Genomic DNA, 26226 nt, shown 5'->3' with positions numbered 1-26226 from the left:
AGCAGGAGATTTTCCTGGTCAATGGCAGATTCCATTTTAAGAACCATTCATCTATTCCATGATTTGATGGGTTTCAAAAGCTGAGAAGTTGGTGCAGTAACTATTTTTCCTCTCACCTCCATGAAGTCTTTCCTCTGGATAGAAGAGTGCATCGCTGCCGGTAAAGACTGACCACACATCTGATCCCAGTTCTGGAGAAGAAACAAGATTTACAATCAGGAAAAAGCTTCAAACTAAAGAAACACACAAACATATTCAGTCAAAGTGTTTCATTTCTGAACCAGACTTGCAAAGTGTCATAATTCACTCTGATAATAAAGTATTTTTAGTTTAGTTCGACTTTAAGAGGTGTTAAGAGGTCAAACTGATCCATGGTTCGGTTTGTTTGCAGAGTGAAAACACGTGAAATTAAATCTCCACCTTCTTGTCGATGAGTTTCTTCCCAGGATTCGTCTCCTCTGGATGATAGAACCAGTTCACCCTGACCACCATGTTGCTGCCCCACGACTCCCACATGCTCTGGATGCGGCCGATGAAGGGCAGGTTGGGCCGGCCCGCCGACAGGAACACGGCGCAGTCACCGATGCGGATCATCTCTCTGCCGCGGACGATGGCCTTGTAGAAGAGCTTCTTGGCCTTGCCCTTCATACCGCGTCTCTGCAGGAGGTCGAGAGAGGACAAACCGTCACAGAGGGGAAAAATCTGAGGGTGTTACTTTAAAATTACAATCAGCGATGCCTCTCCTCACCTGAGTTGGTTTCCCGAACCACTTCCAGAGTTGTCTGGCTGGAAGAAAAGCAGAGATCTTGGGCCTGTTCTCCACACTGGGAAGCCTCTGACGTTTTGCCAGCTCCTTGGTGGTGGGGAGGTGGACCCCCTCTCTCCGCTTTGGTCTCCCCACTTTCCCCTCTCCTCCGCTGGGCTTCGGTTTGGGAGGTCGACCCCTTTGGCCGGAGCCCTTCCCGGTGGCTGGTTTACCGGGTTTCGATGGAGGAGTCGGAGAGGTTGACGGTGAGGGAGAATCTGAGGGAGGGGAGAGTTCCTCCTCATCCTCCGTTTTCATCTCTGCCTCCTCCTTCACCTCCTCTTCCTCTTCCTCTTCTTCTTCGTCTTCTTTAGTCTCCTCTTTTGCCTTGTCCTGTGCCGGAGGGGTGGAGACGGGGCCTGGTGGAGATGAAGCCGTCCTCTCTTCATCGGAGCTGCAGGACGTGTCATCAGTGGAGGAAGAGGACGATGAGGACGAAGATGATGAAGAAGATGAGGAGGAACCGGAGCAGGAGGAAGAGGAGGAAGAGCAGCTTGAGGTGCATTTCTTCTTTTTCTTCATCTTCCTTTTGTCACCTTCTTCTTCTGACTCTGAGCTGCTGCTACTGTGAGACTCCTCTTTCATCTTTCTCTCCTTTCTTTTCTCCACCTCCTTTCTTTCCTCTTTTTGAACTTTCTCCTCTCTGGCGTCCATCTCCTGTCCTCTTCCACCACCTCCCCGACTGTCTGTCTTCTCCTTCACTAGCATCGGTGCTTTGTAGCTGGAGTCCTTCTCTGGTAGAACCGTCTCTCTATCTGGAGCTCTCACCTTTGCTTTTAGCACTTTTTGATTGGCTGAGGCCGTGGGGATGGGGGTGTGATCTCGTCTGACGCCTCGACCCTCGAGCAACATCAGAGCCTTGGTCTTCTTGGTCTTGGGCGAGGTGACACCTTCGTGGTCCAGCTTCACGAGGGGTTCTGCAGACAGGGACTTTCGCCTCACTGCCGAGACTCCACCCTCACTTGGCCCTGCGCTGGGCTTGGGCCTGGAGACGGGTCTGGAGCTGGAGCTGGAGGACAGCTGGTCGGACGGCATCTTTAGTTTGGGTCTGGGGGCGGATGAAGAAGACAATGAGGATGATGAAGGTCTAGGAGCCAGAGAAGAGCCAGGTTTGGATGTTGATAGCCTGGAGATGGGGCTGGGAAGGAGTCCCGAGTGGAGGCTGGGTCTGGAGCTGCCGTGATGGTCCGAGGAGGGTTTGGTTTTGGCTGTGGAGGCAGAGGTGGGTCTGGCCGTGGATGAGGAACTGGTCTTGGTCCCAGTAGACGTGGCCATGGGTCTGGAAATGGGTCTGTTGGTAGTGGGACTGACACTGCTGGTATTTTCTCTATCTCTGCGCTGGTTGTTGTACGAGCTGAGGTTGGGCTCGCTGTACAGATCCACAGTCAGCACTTTCCCGTAAGTGGACGGGTAGAGGGAGGGAGGAAGAGCCCGAGCTGGTTTGGAAGCAGGCGTGGAGCTGCTCTTCCTGGACACCGGGCTGGGGAGGGTAGGGCTACTGGTGGGGGACGTGGTGGAGCTTTTGCGGACTGGTTTTGCCTGCGTCCCCATTGTCGGCCGGGACGCAGGGCGTGGCTTCTCCTGACCTGCCTTCTGAACGGAGGAGGTCCTGTCCTGGGCAGGTTTAGCTGGAGCCTGGGGTCTCTCTGCAGGCTGGGAGGAGGAGGGGGGAGGAGGAGGATCAGTCTTCTCTCGGCCGTCCGGGGTCATGGAGGTTTCTGAGGGGAAAAAAAGAAAAACACAAGGAAAAGTTCAAACAAATCTATTTTTTGGCCAAACTACACTGGATGTGCTGACGTCTGCATTGTGCGGCCTCGTGATTTCTGTGGTCTGCTGCCTCACACGCTGAACACAATATCAGCAAGGAAACAATTCTGCAATGAAAACACTACATTTAAGAACTGCTTACCCAGTGGAAACAAAACCAGAGTCAGCAAATCAGACATGCAACATGCCGTGTGTTACAGCCGGAGCTAACACACTCTGAGCTCCACGGAACCACAAAGACGCTGTTTTGAGCAAATGTATTAAACTGATGCAGGAGATGACAGCCATAGTCAAATATGACATGTTTGATGAAAGACGTTTCTGAGCTTTGAGCTATTTTTGTTGCTCCTGCCGTTTAAAAAAAAGTCTCATCAAAAAGACAAACGTGACAAGTGTTTTTGCTCGTTAATGGTCCCCACGATAAATACGTGGCAGAAAGGACGGCAACAAACCACATGTAATAACAATAAAAGACAGATGAAGTAAATCTCAAACTGCCCTAAATGGATAAGTAAAGCACTTGGGAGAGAAGCACGATGAAATCTATCTTTTTATGACAGACGTGGCTGCAGACGTCCTTTACTGGTCCCATGGAATCACTCAGAGAAGAGAAAAAGGCAAATAAAAGGCAGAAGTGATGGCAGCACTTAACGCAGGGTGGATTAGTTTTACTTTAAGCACCACCTCCATTATTTTTACCTCCTGCGGGAAACATTAACGTTTCTCTACACAATCATTTTAAGGGAGATGACACTTCAGTCATTTCTGTGAAACTTGCTTCCTCTACCAACTCTCTAAGTGCACCCAGTCTTTTTTTAAATGGCGGCTGTGAACTATATCTGTTTCTTTTTCTAAATCTGTACATTGGCTTTTAAAGTGAGATGCAAAAATTAAGATTTACTTATTTACGTTATTCTAGAGGCAACAATTCACAATTCCAAGATCATCAAACTAGACTAAGAGCTAAGAATCCTCATCTGTTTTTGTACAAAACATCTCACGGTCAGTGTTCTATTAAATATAAATAAATAAATATATATATATATGTATTCCCAGTTTTGTCTTTATACTAGTATATAACCTGTATTAAAGATTAATGTTTGTATGTTGTCTATATAAATCATTACTGGTTTCTACCACGCATGTATTTTTAATCTGCCTTTAAAGAGCCTAGATTCCCATCACTACTCAAACTAGACTAGTGGGCCCACTCTAACAACATTAATTGACCCACATGGTGACATTTCATTGACATGATTTACTAATGAGTAATAGAAACTAGCAGGCTGCCTCCCTGGTCAGCTGCCCACGTCATCCATATCTAAATCTGTCTCCAGTTCTCGACTCACCTGGTTTGGGTTTGGGTTTGCGTCCAGGTTTCCCTTTGATCTTCGGAGCCGTGTCCTCTGGCTTTGATCCGGCGTCTTTTCCCTCTTTGCTGCATTTGCGGACTCTCCTCCGGGAGCAGCTGGACACGAGCAGCGCCGGGGACGGCTCAGCACCTGGACCGGGGGAACAGAGCCGGCAGCTTTTATAGTTTAACTCCAGAATCTGACGTGCATGTTTAGAGACTCAGGAATTTCCAGTTTGTTAACAAGGAAAAAACAACGGAAGGCGAGAGGTTACTGGCTGACACCATTACGTCTGTTTGATGGTGCACAGCTCGTTTCCTCTTAAAGATTCAACGTCTTCTGGAAACTTTATCAACTTGTAACGTGCAGTAACACAGCGAGGTGTTTTGAACTCAATACATATTTTTACTGTCGTGAGTAAAGAGCTTCAAGTCGTTTCTCTACTTTTGGAAACGCTGTTTGCCTCAGTGTGTTGAAATGGACACTGGTGAAGCCTGAACAAAGTTCTAGTTCTGGATAACATCTACACATCCACTTAGGAAGCAGTTTAGACACTCACACACACACACACTCACGCAAACACACATACTAAGCTAATGCACAAGAATAGATGCATGTTAGTAGCACTCTACTACTGGGAAAACACTTGGTGCTAAAACTATCAATACACACAGACAGACCCATAAGCTCACAGTGCACATGATTTAAAACCCAGCAGTGATGGTAAAATGAAATCTACAGAACGTGTGAGGGGGCGTGTCCTCACAGTGGATCTTGTAGTTGGGCGGCAGCAGCCTGATGTGTGAGAGCGGGATGCGGCCGCTGTCGCCATCGTCGAACTCCACCGTGATCAGATCGTCGTTCTCGTCAATGTCTGAACTTCCTGTTTCGGGTGGAAAGAAAATGAGCAGTCAAGAAGTGAACGTGTGATGTCGACACACACGAGGGCGAATGTGTTTAGATTCTTCACACCCAGTTCCTCCCTCTCGCTGCAGCAGAGCTCACTCAACTCAAAGTGTTCATCAAGAGCAGTTTCCATTCGCATGTGACTCTTCAAAATAAGAGCCTCTGCTGCATCACACACGGATAAGATCTTATTCCTTTTGTCTGTGCTGCCAGCTACAATCAAATTGTCCATGTAAGTGGATTAGGAATCACATCAGGAAAGTCGAGGGGTGTGTTTGTTTTGTGTGATGTTGTTGTTGTACCGTTGACGACGGTCCCCGGGTACAGGCAGCGGTATTGCTGGCTCCAGTACGCAGCGATGCGAGTGCCCTCTGGGAGGTAGCGCACGGACGGAGGCTTCACATCGATGATCTGCACGCAAGGAATGAAGAGCTCGTGAATGTCAACACAACACGGCATCGAACACACAACATTTTTGTAACTGCTCGAAGTGTTTGAGCAGAAACAAGGAGAGATGAGGAGGATTGAGAGGAAAGAAATGTGAGAGACGTGCAGTTTACTCACAGCTTCCTGCAGCAGTTGTTCCAAGCAGTAGATGTGAGGTCGGTTTCCTCTCTCTCCCTCCACCACCACGCTGTATCTGCAGGGGGGGAACATCCAAGAGGAGTAAGGGCCAAACATCTGGGGGTCAGTGAAGGGCTCATGCTTCTCATGACAGAATCCAGAGTCACTTCTGGTCTCAGTCAGACGCAGAAGTGAGTTCTTATCTTGATTCTGACTGATGTGATGTGTGGCAGGATGGGGACTGGGTTCTCTTCTACAAATAATGACTTTAGCAGCTTGGCTCCAGTTAGAAGGTTGTGTGGCAGAGCTATAGCAAACAGCCACAGCCCACTATATGAATATGAATCCTCTGCAAACAGAGCTGGAATTTGTTTTTATTATTTCCACCAACAAGCTGATGTTTTCACCTCTGTCCGTCGACTGCATCTTTCCCATTAAATTCAATCAAGCTGCAACAAATTTCCCACACTCAGATATAATTCCACTAAATGAGCCTGACTTCTTAATCAAGATTCATGAATGTTTCTTGGGAAATAATGAAAATGATGACAAATCTTTATGCTAAGCTAACCAACTGCTGGAGATTGTTTCGATCTACTTATCTGATTTTCAAGAAAAAGAAGAACAAGACTATTACACCTAATATCAAACTATCCCCCAGTGTAACTATAGCTTCCCCACATGTATGTGATATGAAAAACTGAACAGGACTTTGTAACAAACCAGTCTTTTTTTTTTTTTATCTGCAAAAAATGCACCTGGCTACTTCACAAATCGAGGACAGCAAACTTTGCAGGACGCAGAACTGGAGCACGCTGATTGATTTGCAGCTTTTAATAGAGTAAACAGATGTGAGTTTCCTCTATTAAAGGCTGCAAATCCATCAGCGTGCTCCGATATAAGGATTCATGGTCTGTACTCACATGTCAGGGGAGTGCACCGTGTTCACGTGTCCGGCGTACAGCAGCTGGTCGTCCATCGGGATCAGAACTCTGAGTCCGTCCACCAGAGAGTCCTTATCCAACACACACTGCACCGGAGCTGCACACAACAACAACAACACATGTTAAGAACGCACATAATAACTTCAGTTGTGTGTGTGTCTGTGTGTGTGTGTGTACTGACCAGGTGTGGAGGACCTCTCTGATAAACTGTGGCTGCGCGGAGTGACAAGTTCGTCTTCGCTGAAGCTGCTGTCCTGGTTGGGCTCGAAGTCTTCATCAGCCGCCATGCTCTCCATCAGCCGGCTCACCGCTCCCCTGGAGGGCTGCAGACAAACACACAGGGGCTTGAATTTCACTCAACCACGACTCCATATAAAAAAGGCAGACATTTTTTGTTATTAGTCTGTCTTTAAAAAGAAAGAATGGCCCGTAAATGAAATCTGTCACCCGCCTGAGGACTGAACCTGACTTTCTGCAAACTGATATCACTACTTCGGTTTCATTCGTGGCAGCGCACCAAGCTGCCAGGTCGACACGCCGCGTATCGACTTTTCAAAGGGAAACAGCGACATATTACAACACTTACGCTGTCGCATTAAACACATTTTTTCTGCTGTTTCATCACCACAAAGAGCCCTGCACACACTTCAGCTGTTTACACAACAAACTGGAGTTCTGGCCGTTGGCAGATGGAGAGAAATACGACACCTTGGCAGATATCGCACAATACAAGAGGTTTGACAATGAAAGAGAACAGAGTCGATCACAGGAGTCGGTTCATCTCTCTTTAGTGTGTGTGTGCACATTTAGGTCTAATAACTAAAATGCTCTGGTGTTTCGTCCTTCCCGGGATAATTAGGTTCACACCCGTAATGACTCTGCAGCTGATCCATCATCACACTGACCTCTCTGGCCTTGGTCCTGGGTTTTGGTTGGCTCTTCCTCGTCGGACTGAGGCTCAGCGTTACGGGGACGTCAGTGATTGGACTGCACAGGACGGACGGGCTCACAGGCAGAGGAGAGTCCTTCAGCTTCTTCTTCTGCTTTTCAAAAAGTCACAAAACGTGCATATGAATTAATGGGGACATTAAAGATGTGCAAGATAGATTTACACACACACACAGAGACACACGCACACACACACTGAGGGTGGGAAGTTGCCAGGCTGCCTGCAGTTGTCCTTCCTTGTCAGCTACACGACACAGACAGCAGGGGAGTGCTGCAATGACTTGGAAGCCCTGCTGGCACTTTGAAACAAACACTTAAACATTCTCTATCTGCCTCTCTCTCACACACTCAGACACACTCTCACAGATGTCAGAGGAGAAAAAGAAAAGTGATGGAACCAGAGTTTAAAGGAGAAGGTAGAGCACAGGGAGATTGGAAAGATTTGACTCACTTGCTGCACAACAATTAACGATTAACTAATTAATTATTGACGTACTTTCACCAGGTCCTTCCCCTCTTTGCTGGGCGGAGGGGGTTTGGTTCTGGGGGCAGGCTTCGGGGTCAGAGGTGGGCCTGAGCTGGAGGACGAGGTGGAGGAGCTCTGACTGATGGATCCCAGGCCTGGAACCGACAGCTGAGTCGCTGAGGTGGTGGCGTCATGGAGGAAAATCCTCTCGCTGCGTCGGCGGCTCCAGGCCTCGTCCTCGCTGAAGCCTCCGACCCCGTGGCTGCTGCCGAGGTCGAAGCTGAACCGTCCGGGCGATCTAGGCGAGGGGCGGGGTTTGGGCAGGGGCTTGCGTTTGACTGGCGCTTCATCTCGCTTGGTGGGGCTGGTCTGGTCGCTGCGCCGGGACGCAGGGGGCAGCAGGGGCAGCTCTGGGGCGGAGCGCTTTCCATGGAGCAGAGAGGGGAACTTCCTCAGTCGCAGGTCTGAGCCCGAGTCTGACCACTCGCACTCTGATGAGCCTGAGGAGAGAAGAGGAGGAGGGTCACTGGAGTCCTGCTTCCACGGGGTCCATAACTCAAACTGGTCCTCACAAAGAGAGGACACACACACTGACGCACACACAAACGCACACATGGGGAGATCCTAGAGATAAAACCCAGCTGCTCCCATAAACAGGCAGCCAGTAATAAACTTAGGTGTTAGATTTTCTCAAATCAATAACACAGTAAATAGGACTATTGATCAAATTGAAACTAATACATAATTCAAGAATGAATCATTACATGCACCCTGATGTGACAATTACAAATTAATGAATATTTAACCGTGAATCAATAACATAATCTTGAACAAATGCTCAGATGGTGAGCCTGCTGAACCAAAATGAAAAATTATATTGCGAAACCCCCGCACACAACTCATTTGTGTCCGTTATGCTTTTTACCCAGAGTGCTTTGCCTGCTGCGGTGCTTGCCCTCATGGAGGAGGCTCAGGGGGGTCGCGCTGACGGGGAGCGCGTTAGCCGCAAACCGGGCCAGCATACCCAGCCCGCTCTCCTCACAGCCGCCATCGTCGGAATCGAACTCCTCCTCGTCATCTTCGTCCTCGGAGGTTTCTGTTTCAAAGAGAGGATTCAGGTCAAAGGTCAAATCACATCCAGTTGCTTCTAGTGTTCGACCCAAAGAGGAGATACAGCAACAAAAGAATCACAGCCAAGATGAAACCTCTCCTCAGACAAAGACCGGGTTAATCCCTGTGTGGAAAGGAAACAGCCGTCTGGATCTTATAGTCACACACACACACACGTCAGCTGATAACAGAGGAGTGAGAGAGAGAGAGAGAGGACTGTCCAAACCACTGCAGCCGACCTTCAGTTAGGCTGTGTAAGCAAGTTACAGCAGGAAAATGTGATTTACCACATGCATGCGAGCCACACACACACACACACACACACACACACACACACACACACACACACACACACACACACACACACACACACACACACACACACACACACACACACACACACACACACACACACACACACACACACACACACACACACACACACAAATATAATTCATTATTAAAAAACCCTTGAGAGAATGTGACAGAGGTTGAAAACAGAGATTCTCCCACCAACGGGCCAGTAGAGCACAAACGCACAAACACACACGGGTGACAAATTAAAACCCTGAGTAACTGAACGGAGTAATTTCAGGACTGCAGACGCCTCAGCTGCTTCATTGCTCGACACAATGAAGCAGCTGACATCCAGTGACGCTCTGTGGCAGGTAGTAACACACTGATCAGGCCCAGTCGATCCTGATTTTATACAAAGACGACAGGAGGGAGAGATCTAAGTGACTTTGAGAGAGGGTCCAGTCAGAAACACTGCTCATCTGGCTGAGGTTTCACTGGGAACACTGACATCTGCCTCTATCGGAAAGTCGTCGGGGAAATCGGTGCCTGAGAGTGTCAGTGCATCAACAGTGGCACACAGAGGGATATTATAAGTACAGATGCAGTGTTTAAACCCCTCATTACAAACGTTTGAGAGTTCAGACGCATGAGTCATGCTACAAAGTGCACAAAGAGCTGATCGACGGCTCTGTGGGGACGATTCGATGCCACTTGTCCACTTAGAGGGAGGGGGGGGAGTGGGGAATTGGGTAACCACTAATCAATAGAAAGTTGTTCTGAGTGATGCGAGGGGTCATTGATGATTGGTTGAATAATAAAATGGATTTAATTTGGCTTCACTATCACCAGACTTCCACCCAAGTCAACACCTGAGGGACATTTTGGGCCCAAGTGTTAAAACACTCAGTTTAATGATAAAGACACTTTGGAATCGTTCTGACTCGACACCTTTCTAAAATGCTGGTTTTAATTTGTCACCCGTCGGAACAGACACACAATCATTCTGCTGGTTAGCTGTGTATCACGTTAGCAGCTAGGTCCACGGCAACAGATGAACAGGAGGAGCGTCTCCTCGGGGGTTAGAGGGTTAACACTGAGGCTGGATGCACAGTACACTATGTTTTATATCATAACAGACGACATTAAAGTATGAAATTATCAGACTAATAAAATAAGACTTTACTGGTGTTGAATTTAACTAATAAATGGCTCAAAGTTTAACTTATGTGGTACACAAATTAACTCAAACCCCTGGAAATCCGCAAAAACAAGGTGTTCTTGGGGGGGGGTTCACTTTCTCTTTGATCAACACTTTGTTTGAATATTTTTCAAGTGGCTAATTTGACCATTTTCTGTGATTCCATAAGATTGAAATACATTTTTTAAGTAATTTTGAGCCACAGTTTACTAGTTTTAGAAGCAAAATCTGGATCAGCATGTGTTGTACTGTGAATCCACCATGTGTTGACAGCAGCAGGCAGACACACAACAAGCAGGCACTGAGAGGACAGCCCTGTGAGGCCCCCTGGTAGAATTGTCATATGAAGCTGGAGTGACCATGGGAACCTTTGCAAGCCGTCAAGTGGAGGTAACCATGGTTCTCGTTAAAGAGCTTTAATTTGTGAGAACAAAAATAATAAAAAAATAAAAAAGTTAATGTTCTGTATGTGGAGTTCAATTTCAGCATAGTCCATGTTAGCGGTGAACAAAAATAGAGGGAGGGGCACTTCCTACTTACAGAGCAGGTGACAGGGGTGTGGCCTCAGGCAGGGCAGCGCGGCGGCGGCGGCGAGAGCGCAGCCTCGCCGTAGCGTAGCCTGGCCTTAGCTAAGTCTAGCTCAAGCAAAGCTTGAGCCACAGTAGACTAGCCGCAGCGAGGGTAGCGTGGGCTCGGGGCTGCGCTAGTCCTCGCTCAAGCTTCTGTAATGTCGCAGTAGCAGCAGCACAAGCACATGGAACAGGCTGAGAGACACTCAAAGCATCATGGGTAGGACGGGGGAGAGGGGGTGAGAGGTGAGGAGGGAAAGGCGAGAGGACAGAGCAAGGTGTCTGAGAGAGCAACATAAAAGGGAGAAGGGTTATTTGAAGGTTTAGTAGACAGACACAGGAGCTCTATTGTCCAAATATCCCAAACTTCTAATTCTATCACCTTTTGGTGCATTAACTTCCCCCAAAAACATCAAACACCAGGCCACATCATCAATACAACATTTAGTCTGATAGAAATGGAGCTAACCTCTTCACCAAACTATTAAAAAAAACAAGCAGCCCATCATTAAATTTCTCTTTATTTATTCTGACCAGGAAGAATAATCTCTGTCCAATCAGATTCAGCTCTGTGTGCGAGATAAAGTGTTGTCTGAGCCTGTCCGGGAAATCTAGAGGGATATTTGAGGAAGAGAGCACTGGAGGATGTGTGAGGTTCAGTGGCAGCTGGACAGACGGACAGAGACGGACAGACAGACAGATGAAGCAGACACAAGGACCACAGCGCTTCGCTTTCTGTACCAATCAAATCAACACCTTTAATAGAGCTTATGCGTACCAAAACTGCAATACAACAAAATCTCACAAATTTCACACAAGTTTTTCAAATGTACAAATGCTACAAAAACGGTTTGCAATCCAGGCAATAAAAAAAACACACCATAGAAATAGTTTTAAACGCTTTTTTTCAAAAAGGCAACTTTGCAGAGAAGCCAGCAGCGAGAGAGGTAGGGGGTTCGTCGAGCTAAAGCACAGTCTGAACAACGGCCGTCTGAGCGACAAGCACACAAAGACTCGAGCTGCGACGGGATCAAAGACACAGTATCGCCTGACTCGACAGCAAGGGGGGAGGGGGGGGGCTGTAAGATTTGGTCAGTAACCTTGGTCGAAGGAGTCGTCTGAGGAGCTGAGGCCCGCTTCCTCCAGCAGCAGGGATAAGTGCTTGTGTTTCTTCTTCTGAGACTTCTGACCGGACAGCAGGGACGTCGGAGGCGATGCAGGCCGCCTCTTCCTGGTCAGGCTGCCATGGGATTGCGTCCCAGAGAGAGGGGGCCAGCCCCCCCGGGCAGAATTGTGCTCCTCTGAATCTGAGTCTGGTGCGGAGAGAGTGCGGTTAATGATTCATGAGGTCATGAGGTCACACGGACAAAAACAAGGAGTCAGAGATGATTTCCTCAAATTTCCTCAAACTAAACCTGAAATAATCCTGACTTGACTAAACGCAGCGGCGTGAGCTGATTGGTTCGACCACGTTAAACAACCGACCAATCATAACGTTTCTACCACGACAATGCAACTGTTGAACAAGAGCAGGTGTCAAGAAGAACAGGCGAATTGGAAAGGATCGACATGGGAAGAAGTATGGTTGATCGATAAAATGATCAAATGAAATGAGTTGGTTTGTCTGGTTGTTCAGCATCACCTGCAGAATCTACCCTCACACACACGCTGCTGTCTTTAACTCTAACTGATCATGTGTCTGTTCTCAGGTACTCACTGTTGGAGCAGCTGCTGAGCTCTGATCTCATGGGAGAGAACAAAGCCGCCGTCTTCTTCTGACCTTTCAATTTCTGGACACTCTCTGTAGTGGAAGCCTTGGCGGCCATCTTGTGTTTCCCTCCTTTGGCAGTAGAGTGAACGCCGTGCTCTTTCACACGGCCGTCCGCGGACTTGCTCTTCGACTTGTCTAATTTCGCGTTGGAGGTGAGTTTGCCGGACGAGCCGAGCGAGCTGAGCTGTGAGAGCGAGAGCGCTCTGTCGAGGTCCGACGCCAGCTGCTCCTGCTCAAACTCATGGCCGCGCTTTGCCTTCAACACCTGAGAGCGACACACACAAACCCCCTACATTAATTAAACGGCACAAGAGCATCAAGTTGTTGCTGAAATCAAAGCATGCAGTTCGAGTGCGTTACCTCCAGAGCGTGACTGGTGGACGGCTCCTGGTCCGTCCAGCTCTTCTTCTTCTTCTTCTTTTTCTTCTTCTTTTTCACCTGCACTCCTCCACTTCCTGCCTCCGTCTCTTCCTCTTCCCTGGACACACAGAACCTCTTCCTCTGTCCTTCCCCAGCTTCAGAGTCCTCAGAGTATTGCACTGTCCTTCCCACCCTGACATGAGAGAAAGTTTGCTCAGTATGAAGCCAAAACCAGAACAAGCTGATTAAAAGAAAAGAAGGATTTCGTCTGCAGGTCATTCGTTGACTCACTTTCCAGGCCTGCTGTCCAGTTTGGGAGGTGTGGCCAAAAGTTTTCTCTTCCTGGGTCGCCCTCTGCCCCGTCTGGTGAGACTCCGCCTCTCATCCTCCTGCTGCAGCCGGTCTCTGAGGTAAACATAAAGAGAGTCATGTGTCTTCCTCTGGGTTTGAGAGTCAGGAAAATTACCCTGTGTATTACTAGCCACAGTGTGATGCAGTCATTTTCAACATGCTCCGACCCGTGTGACCCGTGTGCAGCAGCACTCACTGCTTGTCTCTGCGTCTCTGCAGCTTGCTCATCTCTCGCTGCTGCTCCTTGTACGTCTTCTGAAGCTCAGCCAGGCGGACACGGTACTCCACTTCCACTGCGTCCATCATGTCCACAGACATCTTACTGTACAGCTGCGGGGAAGAGAGGGAAACGATTAGGTAAGAAACTACTAAGACTTTCATCAGTGGGTGACCATGAAATGTTTTCATCATCCTACCGGCTCCTTCCTCTGCCTCCAGCTGTACTTCTTGTTGGGGTCCAGAGTTCTGGGCAGATCGATGTGGGACTGTTTCTCTATGGCCTCCAACAGGATTTGTCTGCTGGCTTCAAGAAGACAATCCAGACCCTCTAATGTCAGACCTAGAGTGGATGTAAAGAGAGCATTAGACTCTATTTTTATCTTATTATCATTTACATCTTCCTTCACTTTCTTATTCACTCACATTGGCCCTGGTTGATTTGCTCCATCTCTCTCTGGGCCATTTGGCTGAGCAGGGCCATCCCCTCAAGGGCCACCATCTCCAGTGGCCCTGCGCCGCTGCAGTCAGCGCCCACAGCGAGGAGGTCTATCTGGGGTAGGAGTATTGGGGCGGGCGGGGTGTCGGGGCGGGTGTAGTTGGCCATCTCGCTGGCTGCCAGCAGGGCGAGCATTCCTGCCATGGGATCCTCCGGGCCGAAGACCAGTGGGAGTGGAGAATTGGAGGTGGAAGGTGGATAAACAGGGGTCTCCTGTACAAGTTCTTTCTGATGGGGAGTGTGGGAGTCAACTGGAGTGTCTGGTTGTTCTAGTTCACACACAGCGCTGGCGGTTTGCTCCAGAAGAACACTCTTCTGAGCGGATTCCTGACAGTCTGAATCTGCAGTGATGCATGGTGGGTATCGTGTTTGCTCTGGATCCTTGATGGCGTTTTGTTTGGGCTCAGCTTCTGTGAGTGGAGGGGGTGGAGGATACGCTGACTGGCATGAGTAAGATGACATCTCCATCTTGATTTGTTCCTCCTCTTCCTCGCTGACTTCTTCCAGCCTTTCACCTCGTTGCGGTGGAGGACTGGGGACGTACAGACGTAGCGGCGGAGGCTGGGGCTTTGATACTTCCCCATCCGTCTCTCTGTCTTGGCTGGCTCGCACAGGGCCGCAGCGAAGGGGACCCAGAGGTTCTGGCGCCACGCCCAGCAGAGGCCGCTCCACACCGGGTTCCTGTTTGAGGAAAGACCCCGTCTTTGATGGATCTAGTTTCTGTGGCTTAATGTCTGTGTCCAGGAGCCTTGAATGGATGTGTGCCGAGGGCAAAGGGGCAGCGGATGGTGGAGAGCGAGAGCGGTGTCCTAGGACTAGCTCTGTGTTTGTCCCTGTAGGTGCTGGGATGTGATGAATGGGGAACGGGGAGCTAAATGGGGCGGTGACAGACTGGTAAGGGTAACCTTGAGGGACATCTGGAAAGACAAAGACAGGTTTTAATCAATATGAAAGCTAATCGTATCTACACAGGTTTACGTTAGGGCTGTGAAGCTGATAAAAAAACTCACCAGGGTAGATGCCCTGAAAGGGGGCAGAGCCCGGCTTCCGTCCGTCCCTCTGCTCCCTCCGTCCCACCTCCTCCTCAGACGCCTCCTGTTTAGGCCGCCGTGGCGAAGACGGGGGCGGCGAGGCAGAGCGGGGGGAAGGTGGGTGTGGCAGGGGGGTCGGCGAGCGCACCAACACTCTCTGCCCCGCTTCCTCTGACTTGAGCGTGGTCACAGGCGAGCGGAGCGGAGGCAGCGGGGTGAGGGAGGACGTGGAGGGTGTTGGCGTGCGAGAGGGACGGGGAGGTTTGCGAGGATGCAGGACGGGTGAAGGCGATGGGGAGCATATTGAGGAGGGTCTGGGTTTGTGGTCTGTGTTCCGCTTGTCTGCCTTGTCTTCCATGTCTGACCGGTGCTCGCTGGCCTTTAAACGCTCCTGAAACACAAGAGAGGACAGAGTAGAGTGTGTGTTCAGTGCACGTATGATGCAAGACTGTGCTTCAGTGTAAAAATAGCAGTTTGCGTTTGCACTGTTCAGATCTCCATGACAGTTATTCTCTTGCTGCACCACAGCACTGAATATGCATTTTACCCACAACTGGAAATTGCATGTAATTCATGCTCCAATTACTCCTGTTAAATGCAGCTGCTGGAGGAGAGACTACCGACCGCTTTATGAAAATATAGAGTTCCATCTTTACTGGGGACCAGTGGGCTCAGGACAGGGAGGGTAAAGAATTGAGAGACGGCTGATAATGTCGTTTTGTTTTTGTTGAGGGGAACTGAACACACAGAATCTGCTCTGTCCTTAATGTGACTCCTCATCACATCACAGAGAATGTGGGTTTACATGTGCATGTAATAGAATCTGTCTGGCTAACTTTTCCACTGGTTCCTTCAGGAAAAGACAACCTGAGCTAGTGAAGAAGAGAAAGAAGGATCTTCATGGCTAACACGGAGCCGGAGGGCCACCATGATGCCCTCATTATCATCATGCACTACATAAATGTGACCCGATGACATTTAAAGTCGGACACACTCATGATGGTGTCTGTATTTTTTTGTATTTGTTGACATATTCCATTAGGGTGTTAATTGATGTCCACTTACAACAAACTGCGCGCTCCTCTGCAGCTCCAGGACCTGAGCTGTGTGCTGCTGGATCATGAGCAGCTCCTGTTGCCGCAGCATCTGGTGCTGGGAGAGGAGCTGGAGCTGGGCCGCGTGCTGCAGCGAGCTGCCCGGACCGTACACCCCCGGCCACACCGGGCCTCCACGCTCCAGTACCTCGCCTCCTGCAGAACAGTGAAGGGAAGCGTGAGGAAGAGAGGAACACTGATGTGTCCGAAATCACTCAACAATCACTGACCCTAATTATCCTCAATATGTTGCACAGAGCATCATATACCATCATGCATTTAGCTTCAGAAAGCAGAAAAATAAACACATATATGGTTCACAATACAATATGGACTCTGGCCATTATCTTACTTGTTTGCTAATTACAAAAAAATACTTAACCTGTCTCAGGATGAACATTAATTTATTTTGCTAAAATGCAAATGTGAAAATCTGTGATATGATTTGTTGCACTTGCACACAAACAAACACCCAGACAGAGAGCGGCCTTCATACCGTAGTGTTGCAGGTGCTCAGTAGGGATGACTATTAGCTGCCCAGACTGTGGGTCCCTGGCAAACTGGTAAGACGGTGGTAAGGAGCCTTGCAGAGAGGGGGGGTAACCTTGAGGCAGGGTCTGGTGGAGTGAGGAGGGACCCAGGCCTGAGGAGGGAAAGGACAGGATCCAGTTTTAAAACCCACACAGAAGTCAAGATGGAGTTACATATGAGAGCATACAGTAGATCTAGCTGCTTTTGATTTGTGTCTACACAGAGTGGACACATAGGGAGCTCTCTGAGTGTTTGTGCCTCTGCGCCTGTCTCCATGTTTTCAGATGTAGAAGTATTTGTGTCCTGATGCTGTTATTTCTGGATAGGGAGCGACAAAGGAGGAGGTGGAGGAGGAGGTCTGGAATGTCCTGCAGAGATCAGGAATGTCTGTTACGCTTGACCCTTTGGAGGCTGCTGCTGGACGGCCACTCGACAGACACCTCCCTGCTCAGCTGCACCAATCAGAAGAGGGCTCGGAAAGACCCAAGCATGTCATGTGTCGGTGTTGGGTCGATATACACTCTTCTTTAGCACCAGGACGATGACACTGACCACTTCTGAAGAGGCTAACATTAAAACTACTGTACTGCTACTGCTTTGCTTTGTTACCTAACCACATCAACTAAAACTTGCATGTCATATACATACTGTATGGGCTGCTGGAGAGCCAGACTGGGGGGCCTCCTGGCCGGGGCATCCACGGGTGGGAGGTCAGAGTGGCGTGGTCTGGAGGCCATCGCCCGGCCCCTCCCGTCACCATAAGGTTAGGGTTCATGAGGCTGGGGGTCATCATACTGGGCGTCAGGCCGCCAGACATAGGAGGAGGATGCATTTGAGTGAACTCCGCCAGCTCTTTGGACTCTCTGGAGGTAAACGTGACACATTATTATTAATTATTAAACTGGATTTATGAAAACAGAAAAACTAGTTTGATGATGTCATCAGTCACAGCGGCTCACCTGAGCACTTTCTCCTGCTCGCGCTCCAGTCGGCCGGCCAGCAGTCGCTCTTCGTGGTGGCGAGCGCGCTCCTCCCCTCGCTCCTCATCTACGAAGGGTTCAGGCACAGGGGAAGGGAGACGGATTAGACAGGGTTGTTTAGTGCCTGTTTGAGAGATTCCTGCATTAACTGTGTGACTTACACTTATTACACTGGGTGACTTTATGAGCCTTAGTTTGCTGACGCAGCCGGTGGGGAAGGTTAGCTGCTGAGAACTTTCCTCCCCACATAAAACCCTGTTATTTGTTATTGTCCTTATTTGTTATCGGCACATAACACTCCTCATTTGTTATCTGTGGTGGCCAAGGCCAGACTGAGATGGACCATGGGAAGATTGTGTGTGAGTAACTCTTCAGCGTGTGAGAAGATGGACTATAAATGTCTTCACTCTCTCACCTCAGTGTCACCTGACTTAGATTGATAAGCAAACATAAGGTAGAATAATTGTTCTGGGAGGGATCTAGACAGATATTTGCCCAGTTCAGACTTGGAATAAAACATCTGTCCTGAATGTGTCTCCTGTGATAGGAGACAACTTCCGCTCTATACGCAAATAATCATGGTAATAAATTACTTTTGTTTTTACCCATTTGAAAAACGTTTCATAACTATCACCTAGATTGGCAGGTGTGGGGATGACTAATTAATTTCTCTCGCCCTTGTTGTGGGTGTGTTAGCTTTATATCTTGGAGAATCCCGTACGGGTGGTTACTTTATCCAGGTTCATGAACTCCAATCATGTTGGTGTGGTTGAAGACAATGACAACACTGTCATGGTGCAAGAGTCTAAAAGACCCCACGTCAACATGGAGCGACAATAATCAAGGATCACAAGTTATTAATGTTACGAAATCACCGTACCAGACGTCTCATACATACATAAGCTCTAAAACTGAAAGACCAGGCTACTACTCAGCAACAGTGAGATTCTCCACATGCTGTCTCCGTAATGTGGAAACGATACATAAAAGACAAGAGAGGTTAAAAATCAGATGTTGGGCTGCAGCCTGGACACAAACACCATGTGCAATCTGTACAAACACACACAGAGACAGCTCTCACTCCGAGTGTCAGATCCCATCAATTACTAGCCTCCTCTGCCTCCTTACACACAGTCTTAAGCCCATGCTGCTTTACTACGAGGGGCCAGCGGCAAACGGCTGAGATGGAGAGAGGAGAGAGAAAAGAGAAGAGAGAAAAGAGAAGAAGGAAAGCAGCAGCGGGCGGCAGCACTCAACCAAGCCACCCAGAATAAACATGAGGATCTCCTCCTTGCACTTTCCATTTAACCCTCTTCCATCTCATCAATGCTGACTGAAGGTCCCCGAGCAGCAGAAAGGTTTTATACAAGTGAGCAGAATGCTTCAGTTCTGCTCTAGAAGTGTGTGTGTATGTGTGTGTCTGTGTGTGTGTAGCCTGCGTAGGGGACAAGAGACTTTGACAATCCCTGACATGCTCTGCAGGAAAGGTTTCAAGACTGTTACCAGGGTTACAGGGAGCCTGTCCCACATGCTATCCTCCCTCTATCACAGAACCAGCTATTAGCACCGCTCGCCCCCTCTCTCTCTCTCTCTCCACTCCTCCATCGCTGCTCCTCTCTTCATCTCGCACTCTTAACTTCTTTACTTCCCGGCATTCCTCTCTCTAACCGTCCATCAACCTATCGACCACCGTCCGTCTGTTCACATCTTATCGTTAGCCTCTCCCTCCTCTGCTTTCTGCCTCCCTCCATCTGTCACTCATCCATCCATCCACCCTTCCTTCCATCCTTCTATTTGGATTTTTACTGTAAATCATTCACCGTTTATTTAGAGCACATCATTCTTAACACAGGGGAATGGCGCTATTAAACCAATCACTCGGCTCAAGCAAGGAAATGAATAAACCCCCACCAGGGATGCATGTGCACATGCACACACACAAACAAATACATAAACATCTTCACTGTAATATACACAATTCCTGAAAACTCTTACACACACACACACAAACACAGCCGCCAATCTCAAGAATAATCCATTGCTTAGCAACGCTATCATGGTCTTATTGTAATTCAAGGCTTGTTTGTAGCTTTGAGTTTCACTCTGTAATGAAATGTTTAATGGAGAGAGGGTGGAGGTGGGGTTGATGAAAAAGGGAAGAGGAGGTGGGGTTGAAGAAAAGAGGAAGAGAAGGGGGCCTGAGTGGGACCAGGAGGGACGGCCCCTGCAGAGACCTTCTCAGAGAGAGAGAGAGAGCGAGAGAGGCTGAGGTGTGGATGGACAGAATAAGCATGTAGCGGAGAGAGAAACAGAAACAAGAGGAGATGGAGTGGGAGCACAGTCGCTGAATGACCTTGATGTCCAAGAATAGAGAGCACTATGGCAGGAATTGCTATGCAGCACGGAGAGCTGACTCGCCAAGAGGAGCCTTTCAACAGAATACATCCCATGACACGATTAGCCAAAAGTTCTTTTGACTATTACTGTCACGTTACACGCATGAACACCTCAAAGTCAAACGGGGGCGGAGGAAATATGACTTTAATCTGAAAGAAAATGAATCCTCTATTATTCATGGAAACCAAAATGAGGAATCACTTGTTCTCGGTTCATTTAACTAAACGGATCCATGTTCCCAGCAGGACCACAGCCCACAGGCCAAAGCAGAAGAAGGAGAAAGTACATTGGAAAATGTTTCAAATATATTAAATACTCTTGGTTTGACTTGCAAGAAATAAATATAAAGATAAGCCACGTGTTAGTGTCGAAGTCCTTTTAACAATTGAATTATTCAGGTGTATGTTTTTATTCACATGCAAAACACAGCCAACAAAGTTTTACTTGAGTTGTGTGCGTCAAACCATCTTACCTTTAATAGCAGTTTGCAGAAGGGGTCTCTGTGTGTCTGAGGGGCCGCTGGCTGGTTTGCTGCTGCTCCCACTGTCCCTCTGTCGGGCCACAGCCACAGCGATGCCCACCGGGGGGTGCCGCACCTCGCCCTCCCCCTCCCGGCCAAACGAGCGAGCGCTGTCCGGCCGCTCCTGCTCTCTCTTCAGCTGGGGAGGAACCCTCAACGCCCCTGGACCACCAGATCCGACCGATGCCCTTTCCCTCTCTCTGTCCCTTTCCCGGTCTCTCTCTTTTTCCCGGTCCCCCTGTCTTTCATCCATGCCGATGTTACCCAGACCCCCAAAGGGCCCTCGGCCGTCTGCGGCGAGTCTGGCCGACCCAGGACCTTCAGCAGCAAAGTTTCCACTGTATTTGATCAGACTCTGCATGGCTGAAACCTCCTGGGGGTCCGATTCGGCCCCCCCAGCTCGATCGCCCCCACTGGACCCTCCCACCATTGACCCCCCGGGTCGGTAGAGAGCTGATGGGTCCAGGTAGCGTCTCTGACTCCCCTCCTCACCTGAACGCCCATGTCCATGTTGGGAGGCGTGAGTCTGGGGAGAATGGCTGTTGGAGTGTGGGTTGTTGTTGGGCCGGTGACTTGTGTGTGGGGACAGTTGTGTTTGTGTAGGTTGGCTGTGGGGTGAGGAGAGTGTGTGTCCGTGTTGAGCTGCCAGAGCAGCCATGTGAGTCGTGGCATAATTAGCCAAGGGGCTGATGTTATTCCACTTAGGCTCCGCCCCTGCACGCTCCACACCCAATCGGATTGAGTGTTTAGAAGTGTCCCTGGTTTCTGGGCTGAACCTTGATTGATTGGAGGAGTACGATGTGTCCTGGCCTCGTTTACCAATGGAACCATTGGAACAAATGACTGAACCTTCCTCTCTTTGATTGCTTGAATCGCCAGACTGGGAGAGTCGAGGATGATCCATCAGGCTCCTCTCAGGAAACCTGTAGCTATCCCTCTCCCGTTCCCTTTCTCTCTCCCGTTCACGCTCCCTCTCCCTCTCTCGGTGTTTGTCGCGGGCCTGTGAGGCGATCTGGATCGGCCCAGCCCGCTCGTCATAAACCTCCACAGAAGGCACATATGTCGGTGCGGTGACCCGCTGTTCTCTGTTAGGGTCTCTGGGCGTGGAGGGGTGGGGCAGACCAGCTAGCGCAGGTGCAAGGGCGTAGGAGATTTGAAGATTCGCAGCCGACGTTGCCGCAGAATCACTCCGCCTCAGTCTGTCTGGTTGAGAGTTTGAGTTATTTGTGTTATTGTTGTGATGGGGTCGAGAGCCGCCCTCTTCCTCCCGACTCCTCCTGTCCGTTTCTGGTACATGGAACCTGCTCGCACCCCCAGGTGAAGGGAAGGTGGGCTGTAGAGGAGAAGGCCGGGATCTGGCCTCCCCTGTGGAGGGATGGGAGTTGGATTTCTGCTGGTGAAGGTGAGGATGAAAAGACCAACCATCTCTGTCTCTCTCCGTGTCCCGGTCCCTTTCTTTCTCGCGCTCCCCGCTCCTCGCCCGGCGCTCCTCCTCGCTCCGCCCATCTTGCGTCAGGTCCACCACACTGTGAGGTCGCTGCTCCTCTCTTAGCCGCTGCTCCTCTCTTGACCTCTGCTCCTCTCTTAGGCGCTGCTCCTCCCTTGACCGCTGCTCCTCCCTTGACCGCTGCTCCTCCCTTGACCGCTGCTCCTCCCTGAGTCGCTGCTCCTCCCTGAGTCGCTGCTCCTCCCTTGACCGCTGCTCCTCCCTGAGTCGCTGCTCCTCCCTGAGTCGCTGCTCCTCTCTGGACCGCAGCTCCTCTCTGGACCGCTCCCTGTCCCTCTCTCTCTCCCTCTCCGCCCGGTAGAGTCGGTCCCTACCGCAGTCCCGGGACGTCCTCTGAGGGGGCGTGGAGCTGGACAGGGAGGCCGGTGGCGCAGCCGGAGGATGGAGAGGAGACTGGCTCAAGGAGGCCGGCAGGTAGAAACCCTCTAGAAACAAACAAAACATTAGAACACGAGTCTAAAAACCAACAGATGATAAAGATTCATGCAGAGTGCAGCACAGAGGTGAACATGATGAATATTAATCTGTCAACTTGCTGAGAAACAGAGTTCCACCTGTCAGCCGAACGACTCTGGCTGCAGGTCTGCTCACTCTAAAGAGACTTATCTCTAATCCTGCTGCTACTGATGTATGACAGGATATGAGCGGGTATGTACTCTGAACTCAGCCATTTGTCTCCATGAGGGTCTTTGTTGACAGTGACTGACCTTTATGTGAATCGTAGAGAGGGTGCTGCGACAGCGAGGGAGGCTCAAGGTGCCCCAGGGACAGGTATGGGGTGGAGTACAGGCTGCTAGGCATGGGGGGGTAGCCTGAAGACACACACACACACACATAGAACATGTTACACACTTATTCACATTTCTGACATATAATTGATGTAATATCTTGGCCTCCTTGAGTTTTTAAGCCTTTTGTAGGATTAGGACGACCCCAGGATGTGGATAGAAGCATATTCTGTTGTAAGCTAACAAATATAGATTAATAGTGCAATCATGTCTCGTTGGACATATGGGATGAATTTGTTCCTGACGGGGAAAACATGAACGCCTCCTCAAAGTGAGTATGACGGAGAATTATGGAGTCTATTCCGAAGAAAGATCCACACAGACTTACAGGAAATGTTTGGTCACGGTATTTTCTCAGTTTCTCAAGAAACAATGAACTTGTTATGTGGAACTCCAGCGAAACCGGTTCTCCAAGCTACTCATATCCTTTTTCTCAAAATATTAGACATAAAATTATACCAAACTATGTCAAATTCCAGTTTTCCTTCAATGTGACTGTGATACTCCATCGTGAGTCAAAGCAGCTTGAACAGTCTCTTACAGACAGACACACAAATCAGTCTCCTTTCTATTTTGGTTTATTAACATTTGACTTGTACTGGTGTTAGGTTGTTACCATTAGCCGCTGTCCACATAGTGATCCGCATTGGTGGGAAAGTTATTTATAAGCAGTTACTATGATGACCAGTCAGGTAGTAACATTCAGTTTCATGAAATGGTGCAGCATCAACTCCTGGACAATAAAATCTAATATATCTTCTTTGAAAAGCACAGGAATATAGAGTCGGAAGAAATAGGACCATCCATTGACACAAGACAATACTAAATTAATTAATAAGCTCATTTTATTCCTAATTTCAGTCTTTTTCTGAGAATTTGCTGCTTGTACACTGTAAACATCTGAAATGATCTCCATGAATTCTGAGAAACAGTTCAGCCGTTTCATTTTCTGTTTGCCTATTTATACACAGTCATCACATCGGTAAGATTAATTTTCCGTCCACACTTTAAATCGTGTTAATCGTTCTACGCTGACCCGGTAGTTTAACCTCTTGTCACCTACAACAATTCATTTTGTCCACGAGTGTTGGGCAAGAGTCTGCCCGTCAGCCAGCTGCTGCTCTCAGAGACCAGATCTTAATATAGACAAAGCCTTGCACTCTGGTGTAATGCTCTGGATGTCAGGGCAGAGCGGGTTGCCACTCGGTCGCTGGCTGATGACACCATGTAGAGGGAAGAAAAAAAAAAGAGACCACCACCCAGAAGGAGTGAGACATTCCCTGTTCCCACACTCCAGCCATTCCCAGAAGAATCAAAGCACCGCTTAGTGTCCCAGCACTAAGTGTCGGGGAGCAAAGCTGAAGTATAAATCTGTCTGCTGTCCGTTTTGAGACGGGCAGAAATGGAGACGGCCCGGGGAGGAGGGGTGGCTGGGGCGTCAGCGGTGAGAGGACGGCAGACAGAGACAGAAATATAAGAGGAATGATGTGACGAGAGCAGAGGAATGCAGGATGGGTTTCTTGCAAAGCTCCCGTTTACCACAGTTAACAGCCAGCCTTGATCTCTGACAGGTTAGATACGGGCGCTCCGGTGACGCTGCGGTGCATCGCAGGCATATCCAAAGTAACTGCTGCCTGGAAAAAAACCTCTCCAGCTCTCAGAAACTTTAGCTGCTATTAAAGCTCCTCACCAGGTATTAAGAGTCTCTTTGAGCCAGGGAAGGATTCTATTCATATCAGAGCAAGTCAAGCCTGCATGGCTGCTTATGTCTGCAGGAGGTTTCAGCTTCTTTAGCTCTATATACTCAAGCTTCAGCTCAGGCTCAACTTTAAGTCAAGCGTCTAAAGTCCATGCGTTCCTCATCCCTCCCTTCTCTGGCTTCATGGGAAGTCAAGCAGGTTGCGTCTTGGCAGGAAACAAGTGGCTTACCTGAGCTTCATTAAAAGTCACCCTCCTCCTGTTTGTGGCCTGGAGGAGAGTTTAGGTCAAAGACGGCATTAAGCCCATTTTCTACTGGTCGAGAAAAAAAAACACCAACACCCAATAACCTTTAGTCAGCAATGGGAGATACAATCGGTATTCACTCCCAGGCCAAATGAGGGGAGTTAACCGTCTCGGGTGATGGAAACATTACACCTGGGTGAACCTGCTAATTTGGCAGGACAGCAAGGTGAGAGAGCTCCTCGGTTTACAGTGTGGGATATCGAACATGATGCACCGGGGGGAAAACAGTGAGGTAAACTCCTCCACTGGCCATGGGAAACCTGTCAATAACCTTTAAGCAGGTTTATCATCTGTTAGAAAATAGTGTAAAATAGGTATAATATTTACTTTTAGGTCAAAACACTCTGCAGTACATACAGTTTTTTTATCAGTTCCAGCCAGAACACGCTACTCTTCATCTTCCTCTTCTTCAAGAAGCTGCATTTACTGCACATTGGTGTGACTTGTTCTGTGTATTGTGCAAGATGCAACACTGGCAAGAAAGCGAGGTGAGAGCTTCTCAGTTTCTGTGGCTTTTCTGACGTCAATCACAAGACACTTTTTTAGGATTTGAGATTCTGGTTTACCAATGTATGAAAAAAATTGCTAAACTTGGTGTTAAAGAGGAGTTAGATTTGTCTGGTTCAGCACAAAGAAACCAAAACGGGTTATGACTATTTCCTGGCTCTGAATTTACTTCAGTTATAATCCTGTGCCTGCGCCGCCCCCTTCAAGTGACCCTGAATAGCACAAAGTAAACTCAAGACAAAAATCTCAAGGAAAACTAAAAAAAAAAACTAATCACATTTAATCTGATTTGCTGTGTTTGGAAAAGCACCGAACAAGATCTGTCGCGCAGGTGATGCAATCGGCTTTAAAAATGGAATCCATTCGTCCTTCTCGCTTTGCCGTGCCAAAACGCACTGCGAAATGTGTCTCCTCCTATCTGACCTTCTACTCCAGCGGGATTTGATAAGGAGACACAGAAGGACACGAGGGAACGTGGAGGGAACAGAGATTCAATCGCACACTGAGCAGGCCAGAGGGGAAGGACTGAGAGGACAACACACATGAAAGATACTCCCAGTCCTTCAGGGGTGTATATTAACATCTGGGTCTAAAAGCGTGCTCAAAAGCTAGGTCAGGAAAGACGTGTCGGAAAGTGGGGCAGGAGCGATAGAGACAGAGACAAAGTACTTACTGGACAGGAAGTTCAAAAAAAGAACAAGTGAGAGAAAGATAGATTACAGTAACGCATGACAGGCGATAGTA

The 26226-nt window shown here is 48.8% G+C and overlaps 1 protein-coding gene across 1 annotated transcript in view; it reads right to left on the bottom strand.

Moving 5' to 3' along the window:
• tnrc18 (trinucleotide repeat containing 18) overlaps nucleotides 1–26226 on the bottom strand; it is a 44592-nt gene that overhangs the window by 4684 nt on the left and 13682 nt on the right. Inside the window, exons 4-29 of the mRNA XM_053442643.1 lie at nucleotides 22891–22995; nucleotides 20629–22608; nucleotides 17739–17826; nucleotides 17428–17642; nucleotides 16745–16891; nucleotides 16220–16404; nucleotides 15134–15545; nucleotides 14051–15040; nucleotides 13825–13967; nucleotides 13605–13738; nucleotides 13349–13462; nucleotides 13058–13250; nucleotides 12644–12962; nucleotides 12027–12239; nucleotides 8678–8848; nucleotides 7783–8252; nucleotides 7244–7378; nucleotides 6520–6661; nucleotides 6318–6435; nucleotides 5395–5470; nucleotides 5133–5241; nucleotides 4691–4807; nucleotides 3922–4074; nucleotides 749–2523; nucleotides 421–657; nucleotides 117–191 (exon numbers count right to left, since the gene is read on the bottom strand). Coding sequence (XP_053298618.1) covers nucleotides 117–191; nucleotides 421–657; nucleotides 749–2523; nucleotides 3922–4074; nucleotides 4691–4807; nucleotides 5133–5241; nucleotides 5395–5470; nucleotides 6318–6435; nucleotides 6520–6661; nucleotides 7244–7378; nucleotides 7783–8252; nucleotides 8678–8848; nucleotides 12027–12239; nucleotides 12644–12962; nucleotides 13058–13250; nucleotides 13349–13462; nucleotides 13605–13738; nucleotides 13825–13967; nucleotides 14051–15040; nucleotides 15134–15545; nucleotides 16220–16404; nucleotides 16745–16891; nucleotides 17428–17642; nucleotides 17739–17826; nucleotides 20629–22608; nucleotides 22891–22995 — 8816 coding nt within the window. The remainder of the gene's footprint in view (nucleotides 1–116; nucleotides 192–420; nucleotides 658–748; nucleotides 2524–3921; nucleotides 4075–4690; nucleotides 4808–5132; nucleotides 5242–5394; nucleotides 5471–6317; nucleotides 6436–6519; nucleotides 6662–7243; nucleotides 7379–7782; nucleotides 8253–8677; nucleotides 8849–12026; nucleotides 12240–12643; nucleotides 12963–13057; nucleotides 13251–13348; nucleotides 13463–13604; nucleotides 13739–13824; nucleotides 13968–14050; nucleotides 15041–15133; nucleotides 15546–16219; nucleotides 16405–16744; nucleotides 16892–17427; nucleotides 17643–17738; nucleotides 17827–20628; nucleotides 22609–22890; nucleotides 22996–26226) is intronic.

Source organism: Pleuronectes platessa, chromosome 16, assembly GCF_947347685.1.
Source record: "Pleuronectes platessa chromosome 16, fPlePla1.1, whole genome shotgun sequence".
NCBI classification, from domain to species: domain Eukaryota; kingdom Metazoa; phylum Chordata; class Actinopteri; order Pleuronectiformes; family Pleuronectidae; genus Pleuronectes; species Pleuronectes platessa.
This window is presented reverse-complemented; position numbering and strand designations above follow the sequence as displayed.